Source organism: Brassica napus, chromosome C6 (assembly GCF_020379485.1).
Source record: "Brassica napus cultivar Da-Ae chromosome C6, Da-Ae, whole genome shotgun sequence".
NCBI lineage: Eukaryota > Viridiplantae > Streptophyta > Magnoliopsida > Brassicales > Brassicaceae > Brassica > Brassica napus.
Window position 1 is genome coordinate 26,449,214 of NC_063449.1, and position 12,841 is coordinate 26,462,054.

A 12,841-nucleotide genomic window follows, 5' to 3' on the forward strand; every position below is an offset into this window, starting at 1 on the left:
CCGGTACAGGGGTATCAACTACTTCTGTTTCGCCATCTACCTTTTCTATAGGTTCCTCTGTTTCTGGTTGGCCAATATCAACGACCTCTTCTTCAACTGTTTCTTTACTAACTTCTTCTTCTAGTTCCTTGCTGACCTCGTGATCACTTTGAGGCTGATGTTCTTCTTCCATTAAGTCAATAGGCCTTTCTTGTGATTCACTTCATCATCGCTGTCAATGAACAAGACTGCATCATAGTCGATAAGCTGATTGCCTTCATACTCTGCGTCTTTAGGAGAAGCAGGCGTAGACAATTCAAAGAAAGGAAATACATCCTCGCAGAATGTAACATCACGAGACACAAAAATCTCATGTTTGTCCAGATCATACAATGTCCACCCTTTCTTAGCATATGGATACACAACAAAAGCGCAACGACGGCTCCAACTAGCAAATTTTTCACCATCCCTCTTCTGGTTGTGAGCATAAGCGAGACAACCCACTACCTTCAGTTTCTCGTAGTTCGGTGCAGAGCCAAAAATTACTTCATAAGGTGTTTTTCCTTTGTGGATTTCACCCGGAGTTCTATTGATGAGATGAGCCGCAGCTAATACACACTCTCCCCAGAACTCAGTCGGAAGTTTACCATGAAACATTAGAGCTCTTGCAGTGTTCAGTATGTGGCGATGCTTCCTTTCGACCCGTCCGTTCCGCTGAGGAGTTCCAACGCATGAAGTATGATGCACTATCCCACTGGAAGAAAAGAACCTCTTCATAGATGTGAACTCTGTCTCGTTGTCCGATCGTACTGTTTTCACATCTCGATCGATTGAACTGCAGTGACACCAAAGTGATAAAATTCTTCAAAGTTTGTATACTTGTGTCTTGTCTGCCAGAAGGAAAACACATACTCCTCTCGAGAAGTCGTCTACCACAGTGAGAAAATAATAGGAACCACACAGGCTTTGTGTTCTGTACGACCCCCATAAGTCAACATGAATAAGCTCGAAAATGTCTTTGCTTTTACTAATGCTCAAAGGAAACTCAGTTCTACACTGTTTTGCTCGAAAACAAATATCACAAACTGAAAACTCAACACCAACACTACTATCAACTACTAGCAATTTCCTTATTCTCTTCTCTTATGCATGCCCAAGTCGCTTATGCCACAACTCCAGCGACTCCTTTGCACCTACTTTCTTCACTCTTCTCACCAACTCCACTCCTTGAAGAAAGTAGACGCCGTCCCTTCTCTCACCCATTCCAATCGGCATCATCAGCGTGAGGTCCTGCATCAGACAACACGTCTTTGAGAACAAGACAATACAGTTCAACTCATCGATGAGTTGTGAAACCGAAATCAGATTACACTTCAACTCTTTCACATAAAGAACACTGTGAAGTTTCAAAGTGTCAGTCAGACGAACACTTCCTTCCTGATCGGCCATTACCAGCTTCCCATTTGGTAAACCAACCAAACAAGGAGCAACCATATGTATATCAAACAGACAATCTAGCAATCCTGTCATATGATGAGAGGCACCAATGTCTACTATCCAATCATCTCTACACTTCTTACCGTTAAGACGTGTTCCCTCTGTTTTCTCGCCCAACATTTTCACCAGTTTATCCCACTGTTCTTTTGATAGACCAGTAACTGCATGAGCATCGATTGTAGGTGCTACATGAGAGACCGCATTGACGCTTGCTCCCTTCCCATAGCTCCCTTTGTTTCCTTGTTGAGAAGGCTTCCCTCCTCTTCCTTTTCCATACTTCTCAAGCCACTAGTGAGGATAACCGTGCAATTGATAACAAGTTGTAGTATCATGGCCCGGCTTATTGCAGTGAGTACATAAACCTCCTCTGTTGTTCCCTCGAGAGAGCCCTCCACTTGCGCTGACTGCAAATGCCATAGCCTCTCCTCTTGCTTCCTTCACACGGTCGCGATCAGAGAATCACATCTGCTCTTCTCTTGCCACCATTGCGTATGCATGATCAACACTCGGAAGAGGATCAGTGTTAACAATAGCAGTTCGCACATTCCCATAGAGAGACGCGCCCAAACCAGGACAGAACTGATGAAGTTTCTCCTTTTCTCGTGCCATCTCCAGTTGACGCAGAAAATCACACGCGCATCCTTGACACTTGCATCCTCCACAGCTACACACCGGTTTGAACTCATAGTTTGAGAGATCTTCCCAAACCACATGTAGCTTCCCATAATATGTCTCCAACGACAGATCACTCTGCTTACAGTTCATCAATTCTTCTTTCAATTGTTGAACTTTCACTTCACTTTTTGCGTTGAACCGCGCCTTGATGCTATCCCACAACTCTTTAGCTATCTCACGATGTGTGATGCTAGATCTGAGTTTTGGATCAATAGTATTAAAGATCTAGGATGGTACCATCGCGTTCACCGTCAACCAATCCTCCTCTTCTTCTGACCCTTCTTCTGGTACCTTCACCGTACCATCCACGAAACCCAGCTTCTTCTTTGCTCGAAGTCCGGTTCTTATTTTTCTCACCCATTCATCATAGTTTCTTCTATTGAAGACAACTTTCGTGATCACATTTTCTGGATCATCTTTTGTAGACAAAGCGTATGGAGACGTCACAACTTTCTTATCCGCTCCCTCCATCTTGCTTTCGATTTGTTTCTCTTCAGGTTTTGTCATACCTAAAGCTCTGATACCATAAAGATCTGATAATACTTTGTATTGAACAAGATGAGTTTACAACGAGACTACTACCTGTCTTATATACACGAAGACAATCTTAACTAATTAGATACATCTCTATCTTTGAAGATATTTACAAACGAACATAAAGATATCTCCAACATTCTCGGACTAAGAATATTTCCAAGCTATATCCCAATACTGCAAGAGTCGTTGTTGATCTCCACCTCCATTTTCTTGGATGTTTGACGGCGTTCGTGGAGCTTGAATGCTTGTTTCTTTGGAGTTAAAGGAAGCTACAGATTAAAAAGACTTTCCACCGGCCAGATCGAGTTTCAGGTGGAAGGTTAGAGCACCTCCAATGGGGGGTTCTACCCATTGGAGTTCTAAACATTTATATGTGTATATGTATAGATTATATAAGTGTATGATTTTTAGAACCTTTGCATGAGGTTCTTCCCAAAAAATGGTCTCTACACTTACATACACTTATATAATCTATACATATACACATATAAATGTTTAGAACTCCAATGGGTAGAACCCTCCCATTGGAAGTGCTATTAAGGGGAGAGAAATCTGGAAATCACAGAGGTATGGGAAAAAGGTTTGTCTCGTTCGATCTGTTTTAATTAGGGTCAAATGGACGGCCCCACAATATAAAATTTATGTTCATGTCCAAAACTTTATTGGATTTTCTCTCCTAAGCGTTTACTTTTTTCGTTGCAATTTATCCCCAAAATAGCAAATATAAAATTGTAACACACCTTCGATGAATCTTCACTAATCAATTTACAGCTAATATACAATTCATGTTACGTACACACTAAACTTGAATTTCTTATATTGTAAAATTGAACTTCTGATTATTATATGTAGAATATACATATTTAATCTAAGCGAGAAGAGGGCAAGAGAAGGAGATGTCTATTGAATATTTATACATTGCAAACTGATTAGGCTTGTGACTGTATTGCATATATCCAACATCACCTCAGGGACAGTTCTGATCATCCTTGCTGGTAGGTTCAAGGGCAAGAGAGTTGTATTATTAAAGCAATTTCCCTCTCGTTTGACTAGTTAGGTTTAACTTTTGTTCCTTTCTATCATCCATCTGAAGCATTCAATACCCATCAAGAACAACGGTTTTTCTTTGACACGGGGTAACCAGTCGTTAAGTGTTATGGAAATGTGGCCCAAGTAGAAGAACATAAAGGGAGAAAGAACTTATTCGAGGCGGAGAAATAGGTAATAATAAAATTTGGGAAATATATAAATTATTTTGATGAAAGATATGATACTACCCATCTCTTCCTTCACAGGAAGTATATCCACAAGAAAGTTGCCCAGAAAGTTGTGGACGGATCTTTGATCAAAGCCATCTAGGAAGTTCAAGAGTTTTTAGAGACTCCCGAGAAGTGTTTTGTCTGTTGCCTCTTTTCAATGATTTAGAGTATATACCACACGTTGGTTTTAGTGTCCATAATATACTGTACATGACAAGTTTACTGTTTTCAAATATGCGTACTGAAGAGTGGACACCAACCCGCCAAATGTATCATTAGAGTTAATTTGGTACAATGCATGCATGGTCGTTGATAATGCATATCAGTTTCAAAAACGATAAAACAAGAATTATCCACACCCAACCAAAAAAGGGAAGTCTTATAGCTAGCGACAATAACAAGTTCTAAGATTATTTGGGTTTCAAATTATTGTAGACAAAGAAAAAATGTGTCAAAATATTTAAAGATCTTCTTGTTTGTACTACTATGATTAACACATATATAGATACACATCTACTTACCAAAAAAAATATCTTATTTAATTTTTAGCTTATTCATTCTATATTCTATGTTTTCACATTTGATATAAACAGTCAATATTATTTAATTCAAACGTTGGATCAATGTTTTCAGTATTTAGGATATATTGTTATGCTGGAAATCGTTGTTAGTTTATAAATCATCCGAATGGCTAAGCCTGGAGGATTTTATAAATGTAGTTTTATTTTTTTTAAACCAGTTAACTGAACCAAATAGAAACATCAATACATGTCCCAGTAACAGATGCATTAATTTCACCTTTATGAACTTGTCCATATATAAAGAACTATTTGTTTCATTAAGGTATGATAATTTGGTGTTCCATTTAGCACATTGAACAAATTTTATCATATTCATCATACTACACCATCGCCAGAAAGTAAAATCCGAAGGTTCTAATAATTTTGAAATTTAACACTTTTATACAAGACTTTTTTATGCCAGATTTTTTAATAGAATCCACATAACAGCATGTGGGTGATGTATGTTACATTCTTTATGCACCATTTTTTTCGGCTTTCAAAAAGTTGATCCAGATCGGTAGGAATTTGTCTGTGAGGGATTGTTAAGACCAAAACAATAACTAAAGAATATGGTCCTACACAGCCTGCCCAGCATCTTCAAGTGCATTACTCATCTGTCTACGCTTGCGTATAAGTTGGGAAGTATGGACGCAAAAAAAAAATAAAAACAAATTGTTTGAAATACACTAAATTTGTCACTACTTTTCAAAAATATACTCAATTAAACGTACCATAACGTTAGGGTTTATGATTTAATGATTATTGCTTAGGTTTCAGTATTTACAGTATATAAATAATTAGGAGGGTTAATTTTATTTTTTTATAAAAAAACTTAAAGTATTTATGAAAATGATTATCATTTGAAAATAAATTTGAAAAGTATTATTAAATTTGAGGTAAATTTATAATTCCTCAAAAATAGTGAGCAAACCTTAGCGGTAAGCTTCTATGAAAATTCAATATTTTAATTGTTAAAAATTAGTAAACACAAATTTAAACATAATAAATCTTCTTGGTATATATTAATGAATATTAAAGCACCTCCATAAGTAGGATAAAAGTGGATATCTCAAGAATAAACAAATGAAAATGTCAAAGGTTGGAAAGAAATAAGATGCATTTTATCAAATAAGAAACTGTTAAACCCCCATAAGATACTTTATTTTATACATGTCATTTTTTAGTGGTAAGATTGTTTTAAAAACAATGAAATTGTTAAACCCCCCATGAGGCTGCTCTTATGTTTTTGAGTTTTGAATAGTCACACAATCACGGAATCCCTACAAATGGTTTCTCCAAAATATTTTTTTTAATATAACTTAGTTCATTGATGTTATTGAAATTGTGTATTTTTACTACAAATTCCCTCCGTTTCATAAAAGTGCATTTAAAAAAAATATTGCTTCAAAAAAATAAATTTTTGTACTTTTAATATATTTTTATCTACTAATAATAATTAATTGTAAAATTTAAAAAATATTAACTGGATTTCTTGAATTCTTATTAGGTTATAATTATTAAGAAATAAATAATTACAAAAATCCATGCATTTATAACTAAAGTTTAATATGTTTTATTAATATATGTGAAATTGTAAAATATATATTATTTTAAAACAAAGGGGAATACTTTATACTTTTTATTTTATAGCCGCCTTTTACTTGAACAGTAGCATTTAAAAAAATATTATTTATCAACTCTATATATTACAATTTGTCTAACATCGCCTCCCAATGCTCTTAAGTCAAAATTTTGATAAACCGTTGTATTGTATTATATAGCTAAATATTTGAAAGTAATATATTATTCAAGTAATTTAATACTATTCAAATAAATAAATCCCACTTTCGAAAGAATGTCCCAAACATATAGTACCAAAGTAAACATATTTATATGATGATCTAAGATAAATATACATTATTCATAGACATAATTTCACATATTGTTAAAATTTAATGGTTTTGAACAAAATAGTCATGTTTAGACAAAACGAAAAATTGGTTATTTAATTGTGAGAACATATAATGTTATGCTAGGATTTAAATGAATTTTTACAACCATTTCAATGAATCTTTGTAATTGTTTAGATAAAACAGTTATAACTATTTTTATGAACAATTACAATCTTTGAGATAAACCATTGCAACATTGGTGATCACTCATTTTAATTTTCGATGATAAACCATTACAATCTTGTATTGACTGATGCAAAAAAAAAATTAATAAAAAGAGTTGCGGGAATTGAAAGAAAAAAGAGCAAGAAAAACAAATTAGAAAAAATTAAGAAAGAAAACGAGAAAAAGTAGTTTCACTGCTTCAAATGATCATAAAAGATCTTTGGAGAATCACATACAAACATTAGAAAACCTTTTTTTTTGACAACATCATTTAGAAACTACGAAGAAACTCCAACCGGTCCAGTAAGCCAAACGGGTGGGAATGAATCGACATAAAGCCTAGCTGAAAGAGAATTCATCGCACCACGTGCAAACTTATCCGCCAAAGTATTTTGTGCTATAAGAATATGTCAGATCCGGAAGTGAAGGAAGGAAGTCTTACTAAAAAACAAAAAAATATATCTTTTGTATCTTAGTTTTGAAAAAACATCTTTGGTTGTCTTAATCTACAAATAGATTTCGTTTACCTAATACTTGACAAAGGTTAAAATTTATTGATTTTCTGTTTCATTTCTATGGTATTTTGAAATTTAATGTTGTTAAACTGTTACCATTTTGTTGCATGTTTTAAATTTCATTAATTGCTAGTGCAATTACAAACAACCTTTTGTCTTAAGATTAAGTTTCCTACTTCTTTTTGACAAATGTTTAAAAGAAATTTAGAACTTTTCTTCTGTATATTCAAAAGTTATATATATTTTAAAACATTTATATTTAAGTGAACAATATTGTTAAAAATATATTTTGATCGTTTAATTAAAAAAGTATATATATTTTTCCTCTAAATTAAAAAAAAAATAATGTAGCAAATTGTTACACATTTTAAATTCACATTCTTAAATTATCAAAAAAAAATATTTTTAATTAGTTTATTCATTACCTTAAATGAAACAAATATAAATAAATATAAGTATTAAGCATATATATACAATTAATATAATTTTTAGTAAAAAATTAACTGCCCGCGGATTTGTTTCCTAGTAGAAATAATGAGATTCATATATTTTAATTTTTGCAGATATTTGGTTTAAATATTTTTTTTGAATTTTCAGTTAAAATTATAATATTTTGGTTATTTTAAATCTAAATATAACTAATATTTTTAATATGTAGTATGTTTTGAGGAACCATTAGGTGGTATCTTATATTTTAAACGTGTTATCCAATTCGGTTCGAGATTGGATAATTTCGGGTTTGGTAAGATTTGTTTTTGGTTTTGGTCATGGGTAACTTGCATTGCATTGGCGTGTAGCTAAGTTACTACTACTGTGGTTTAATTTTCAGTTTAAATTTTAAGAAAATATATTTTGTTTCTTTTTCAAGAAAATAATAATTGTTTCTGAAAGAAAAACTCGGAAATGCTAAGAATAGAAAGAAATGAGTATTGTTTGGTTTTCTAATCTGAAGGCTTTCAGTAGTTTGAGGAGATGAACGAACGGTTTCTTCTTTGAATGACATAGTTAGTTAAAAGAGGAATTGATAAGAAAAGATGAAATGTCGGAAATAAGTTTTGTTATGAATTTTATGATCTTTTGGCCACTAAGTAGTTTCATCTCTCTCTCTCTCTCTCTCTCTCTCTCTCTCTCTCTCTCTCTCTAATTCTTTGTTAGGTTTGGATGATCGTTCAGAGAAGCATTCACTCCAAAAATGTAGCAATCTCAAAGAAAAAATAAACTCTCTTTCAATATGATTCAATGACAATGGAGATAGAAAGTCACAAGTCTCAAGAAAAAATATATGTTTACTTAGGGTTTCATGTGTATGTGTACATCTAATATGATTTGTTGTTTAGACAAGAAAAAGTATATGTTTTATTAGGGTTTCTTAATTAGGTTTGTTCTATGAAGAAAAACAAAATGAGCAAGGAACAAGGCTGTGTTCTAAAAGCTTGGGAGGTGACGGTGAGAAAGACCCAACAAGCCAAGAAACGAGCAAACAACATTTTTGGAACCGTATCTGTAGCTCCACAAACAGATGATCAAGCTACTACGACCGAGGAGAATGATGATGAGACCAGCACTAACAGAAGCAGCATAGGAGAACTCTACCATGCAGAGAGAGTACTTCCTAATGGAGACTACTACACAGGTCAATGGTACGATAGTTTCCCCCACGGACACGGTAAGTATCTATGGACAGATGGTTGTATGTACATTGGTGAATGGTACAACGGGAAGACTATGGGGAAAGGGAAGTTTGGTTGGCCTTCTGGTGCAACGTATGAAGGTGAGTTCAAAAGTGGATACATGGATGGGATTGGCACGTACACAGGTCCTAGTGGAGATACTTATAGAGGTCAATGTGTAATGAACCTGAAACATGGACATGGGATCAAGAGTTACGCAAACGGAGATGTCTATGATGGTGAATGGAGGAGAGGTTTGCAAGAAGCTCAAGGGAAGTATCGTTGGAGAGATGAGAGTTATTACATTGGGGAGTGGAAGAACGGTATGATCTGTGGAAAAGGTACTTTTATTTGGACAGATGGTTGTAGATACGATGGGTTTTGGGATGATGGTTTCCCTAGTGGAAACGGGACGTTCAAGTGGGACGATGGGAGCTTCTACGTTGGTCATTGGTCTCAAGATCCTGAAGAAATGAATGGTACTTATTATCCATCGGGGAACGAAAAGAATCTTGAATGGGATCCTAAAGATGTGTTTAACAATCTGAGTGAGTACAAGACTTGTAGTGGAGAGAGAGTTCCTGTGTTGCCTTCACAGAAGAAGCTCTCTGTGTGGAACTCTTCCAAGCGTGTAGAGAAGCCGAGGAGGATCTCTGTTGATGGGAGGGTGAGTGTTGGTTTAGATAGAGCGTTTGAGAAGATGAATATGTGGGGAAGTGAAAGTGGTGAAGGCGCTTCTGATATTGATTCCACCACAAGGAGAGACTTGGATGCTGAGATAATGAGACTTGAGGCTGAAGGATTCATTCAGAGCTTGAAACCTAGCCCTGTGCCTATGAGATTGCCAAGGGCAGGGAAGAAGCAAGGGGAGACAATATCGAAAGGACACCGCAACTACGAACTTATGCTCAATCTACAGCTTGGAATCAGGTAACCATCTCACCCGAGACCGTCTCTAAGCATGCGCAAGTGGAACGGTTGTTTTGCTCGATCCTTAAAAAGTTACTACATTTTTAAAAATAGATGTATAAACTAGGGTCTAAAATTTTAAATTATATTTCTAAAAAAGGACATAATTTTAAAATAAAATTAAACATATGTATATAGATGTAGTTATTAACTTTTAAAACTATATTATTACTTCTATAGATATATGTTAATATTTTTTTCTGAAGATATAACCTAGAAATAATTTGAAATGGCATTGATCTCACTTTACCTCTTCACCGGTTATAACAATTGAATCCTTGTTGACGTCTAATGATTTTGGTTAAGCAGACATGCTGTTGGAAAACAAGCTGCCGTTGTGTCTCTTGATCTTAAGCATTCAGCTTTTGATCCAAAGGAGAAAGTATGGACAAGATTTCCACCAGAAGGAACCAAATACACACCTCCTCACCAGTCTAGTGAATTCAAATGGAAAGACTATTGCCCATTAGTTTTTAGGTGAGAAACCATAACACTAACCTCTCTATGTACGTGTTTCAAAAAAAAAATAAAAAAAACCTCTCTACGTACAACAGTTCTTGTTGGTACTTATTCTTACACTTTTTTTACACTAATCATCTATCTCCAGGAGCTTGAGGAAGTTATTCAAAGTAGACCCAGCTGATTACATGTTATCAATCTGCGGTAATGATGCACTTAGGGAACTATCATCCCCTGGAAAAAGTGGAAGCTTTTTCTACCTAACAAACGATGATCGTTACATGATAAAAACAATGAAGAAGTCTGAAACTAAAGTAAGTAAAGTTACCAGGTGAAGAGTGTGTGGCTGCTACAGATACTAACTCCTTTCTGCTATTAACATGATGCAGGTGCTTCTAAGAATGCTTGCAGCGTATTACAACCATGTTAGAGCATTTGAGAACACTTTGGTGATTAGATTCTACGGTCTCCACTGTGTGAAGTTGACTGGAACAATCCAAAAGAAGGTAAAGAAATAAAAAAAAATACCACTTTGTCTTCTTAGTCAAGCAACTAAACTTTTTCAAAAATATTGCAGGTTCGGTTCGTTATTATGGGAAACTTATTCTGTTCTGAGTACTCTGTCCACAGACGCTTTGATCTGAAAGGATCTTCCCTTGGACGTACAACTGATAAACCTGAATCAGAAATCAACTCAAACACAATCTTGAAAGATCTTGATCTGAACTTCATTTTCAGACTACAGAAAGCTTGGTACCAAGAGTTCATCAGGTTAGAGAATCATCAATCAATATCTTTCCATTGATTTTTTTTATCGCTATATTGTTATGACCAGTGTTCTAAATCAGTCTATGCAGTAGTAACTCGGTCATAAGCGAAATAATTTTTCTATAACTATTTTTTAAAAATCGGGTTAGGGAGCTAGGAACTAATTTCATGCAAACCCTAGTTACTGCCTAAAGATTTATTTTTTGAACATTGACTTATGACCATTGTGTTTGTTTTCAGACAAGTCGATAAAGACTGCGAGTTTCTAGAACAGGAGAGAATCATGGACTACAGTCTTCTTGTTGGGATACATTTCAGAGAAGCATCAGTGGCTGGAGAGTTGATACCTTCTGGAGCACGCAAGCCTATTGGTTTATACTCTCTAAAACCCTAATATTATTTCTCTTCATTAGAATGCATTAACTAAATATGTTTCTTTGAAAACTGAAGGTGAGTTTGAAGATGAATCAGCTCCTCGTCTCTCCAGAGCAGACGTGGATCAGCTTCTATCTGATCCCACAAGGTAAAACACAAACACAAACTCATACTTAGAAACTTGTTTTTTCTCAAGATTTTGGAGTTCACGAAATGGGTTTATTACTGCAGGTGGGCTAGTATCAGACTTGGAGGAAACATGCCGGCTCGAGCAGAGAGAACAATTAGAAGGAGCGACTGTGAACTAGTTGGGGAACCAACAGGAGAGTACTACGAGGTTGTCATGATCTTCGGGATCATAGATATTCTTCAAGATTACGACATTAGCAAGAAACTTGAACACGCTTACAAGAGCATCCAGTACGATCCTACTTCAATCTCAGCTGTTGATCCGAGGCTATACTCTAGACGTTTCCGTGATTTCATTTTCAAGGTCATCACTGAGGATGATTGAAACAAGTCTCTTCTGGTGCCTTGCAGCCACCACTTTTTATTTTTTTATTACTTGTTCCGATTTAATGATGAACTATGTAACATCAGTTAACATCTATAGTAGTGGATGTTTTTTTTTTCTCTTCTATTGTTTTGTTCGATGCAAATATATATATAAAACTGATTATTTTAGAACAAATGAACATCTTTTTTCTGTTTTCTTGTTCTATTTTGATTGTAGGGTCTTGTTGATCTTCTTGAGTTTAAGCCTATTCCTGCTGGGCCTGACTCTCCTCATTCAATTCTTAGATGGTTTTGTCTGCAAAATCCCTAACAATGATGAAATGACATAAAATCAGAAGACATAGTATCCGGTGTTGGCAAGTCGATTGGTGTACTAGCTGGTCCTTAAAGGTCATGAGTTCGAATGCAAGGAAGATGGGACCAATAAATCCGTTCTAGTGTCAAGAAGATTATAGGCATAAATTTAAGAAAGAGCCCATAACTTCTTCTTTGCTCAAGAAACAAGATAATTCTCCATTTTTTTGTGCTAACAAAAAGATAAGTAAGATGCAATTTGCCTTGTGTATGATTTTGGTTGTGGGTTGTGAGTTGTGACTTTTGTGTTTAGGCCTGGGCGTTCGGGTACCCGTTGGCGTTCGGATCGGGTTTTTCGGGTTTTCGGGTTTACGCTCATAGGTCCCATACTAAAATTTTATTAGTACGAGTCGGGTTCGGATAATAACACTTCGGATTCAGTTCAAAATTATATTGCGTCCTAAAACCCATAAAGTAATCATATATCGTACGGATTCGGATTATATCGGTTCGGATATAACCGAAGTAGAAAACAAAATTTTTGAACCAAAACATAAAAAAAAAGTATTTAATTAAATAAAAATTAATCTATCACACATAAAATTGATAAAATAACAATAAAATGTTAAATCAATCATGAAAACAAAC

At 35.0% G+C, this 12,841-nt stretch overlaps 2 protein-coding genes across 2 annotated transcripts; one reads left to right on the top strand and one right to left on the bottom strand.

The window, feature by feature from the left end:
• Positions 1–1,122: 1,122 nt before the first annotated feature.
• Positions 1,123–2,622, bottom strand: LOC106424917. The gene is made up of 3 exons (XM_013865664.1): positions 2,429–2,622; positions 1,957–2,347; positions 1,123–1,764 (listed from the first exon to the last, which is right to left on the bottom strand). Exons 1-3 carry the CDS (start codon positions 2,620–2,622, stop codon positions 1,123–1,125), a joined length of 1,227 nt encoding a protein of 408 aa, XP_013721118.1.
• Positions 2,623–8,005: 5,383 nt separating this feature from the next.
• LOC106424956 (phosphatidylinositol 4-phosphate 5-kinase 4) lies at positions 8,006–12,554 on the top strand. The gene is made up of 8 exons (XM_048760867.1): positions 8,006–9,742; positions 10,091–10,258; positions 10,389–10,554; positions 10,630–10,746; positions 10,818–11,011; positions 11,249–11,379; positions 11,459–11,531; positions 11,615–12,554. Exons 1-8 carry the CDS (start codon positions 8,529–8,531, stop codon positions 11,895–11,897), a joined length of 2,346 nt encoding a protein of 781 aa, XP_048616824.1. The 5' UTR covers positions 8,006–8,528; the 3' UTR covers positions 11,898–12,554.
• The last annotated feature ends 287 nt before the right edge of the window (positions 12,555–12,841 follow it).

What these genes read in the sequence shown, in the direction of transcription:
- LOC106424917 (XM_013865664.1), bottom strand. Translation starts at nt 2,622, where the DNA reads ATGGAGGGAGCGGATAAGAAAGTTGTGACGTCTCCATACGCTTTGTCT. An exon ending in GTGAAGGTACCAGAAGAAGG is followed by an intron (nt 2,348 to 2,428) that starts GTCAGAAGAAGA and finishes TCCAAAACTCAG; the next exon opens with ATCTAGCATCACACATCGTG. An exon ending in ATCATGCATACGCAATGGTG is followed by an intron (nt 1,765 to 1,956) that starts GCAAGAGAAGAG and finishes TATCCTCACTAG; the next exon opens with TGGCTTGAGAAGTATGGAAA.
- LOC106424956 (XM_048760867.1), top strand. Translation starts at nt 8,529, where the DNA reads ATGAAGAAAAACAAAATGAGCAAGGAACAAGGCTGTGTTCTAAAAGCT. An exon ending in CTGGAACAATCCAAAAGAAG is followed by an intron (nt 10,747 to 10,817) that starts GTAAAGAAATAA and finishes AAAATATTGCAG; the next exon opens with GTTCGGTTCGTTATTATGGG. An exon ending in TGGTACCAAGAGTTCATCAG is followed by an intron (nt 11,012 to 11,248) that starts GTTAGAGAATCA and finishes GTTTGTTTTCAG; the next exon opens with ACAAGTCGATAAAGACTGCG.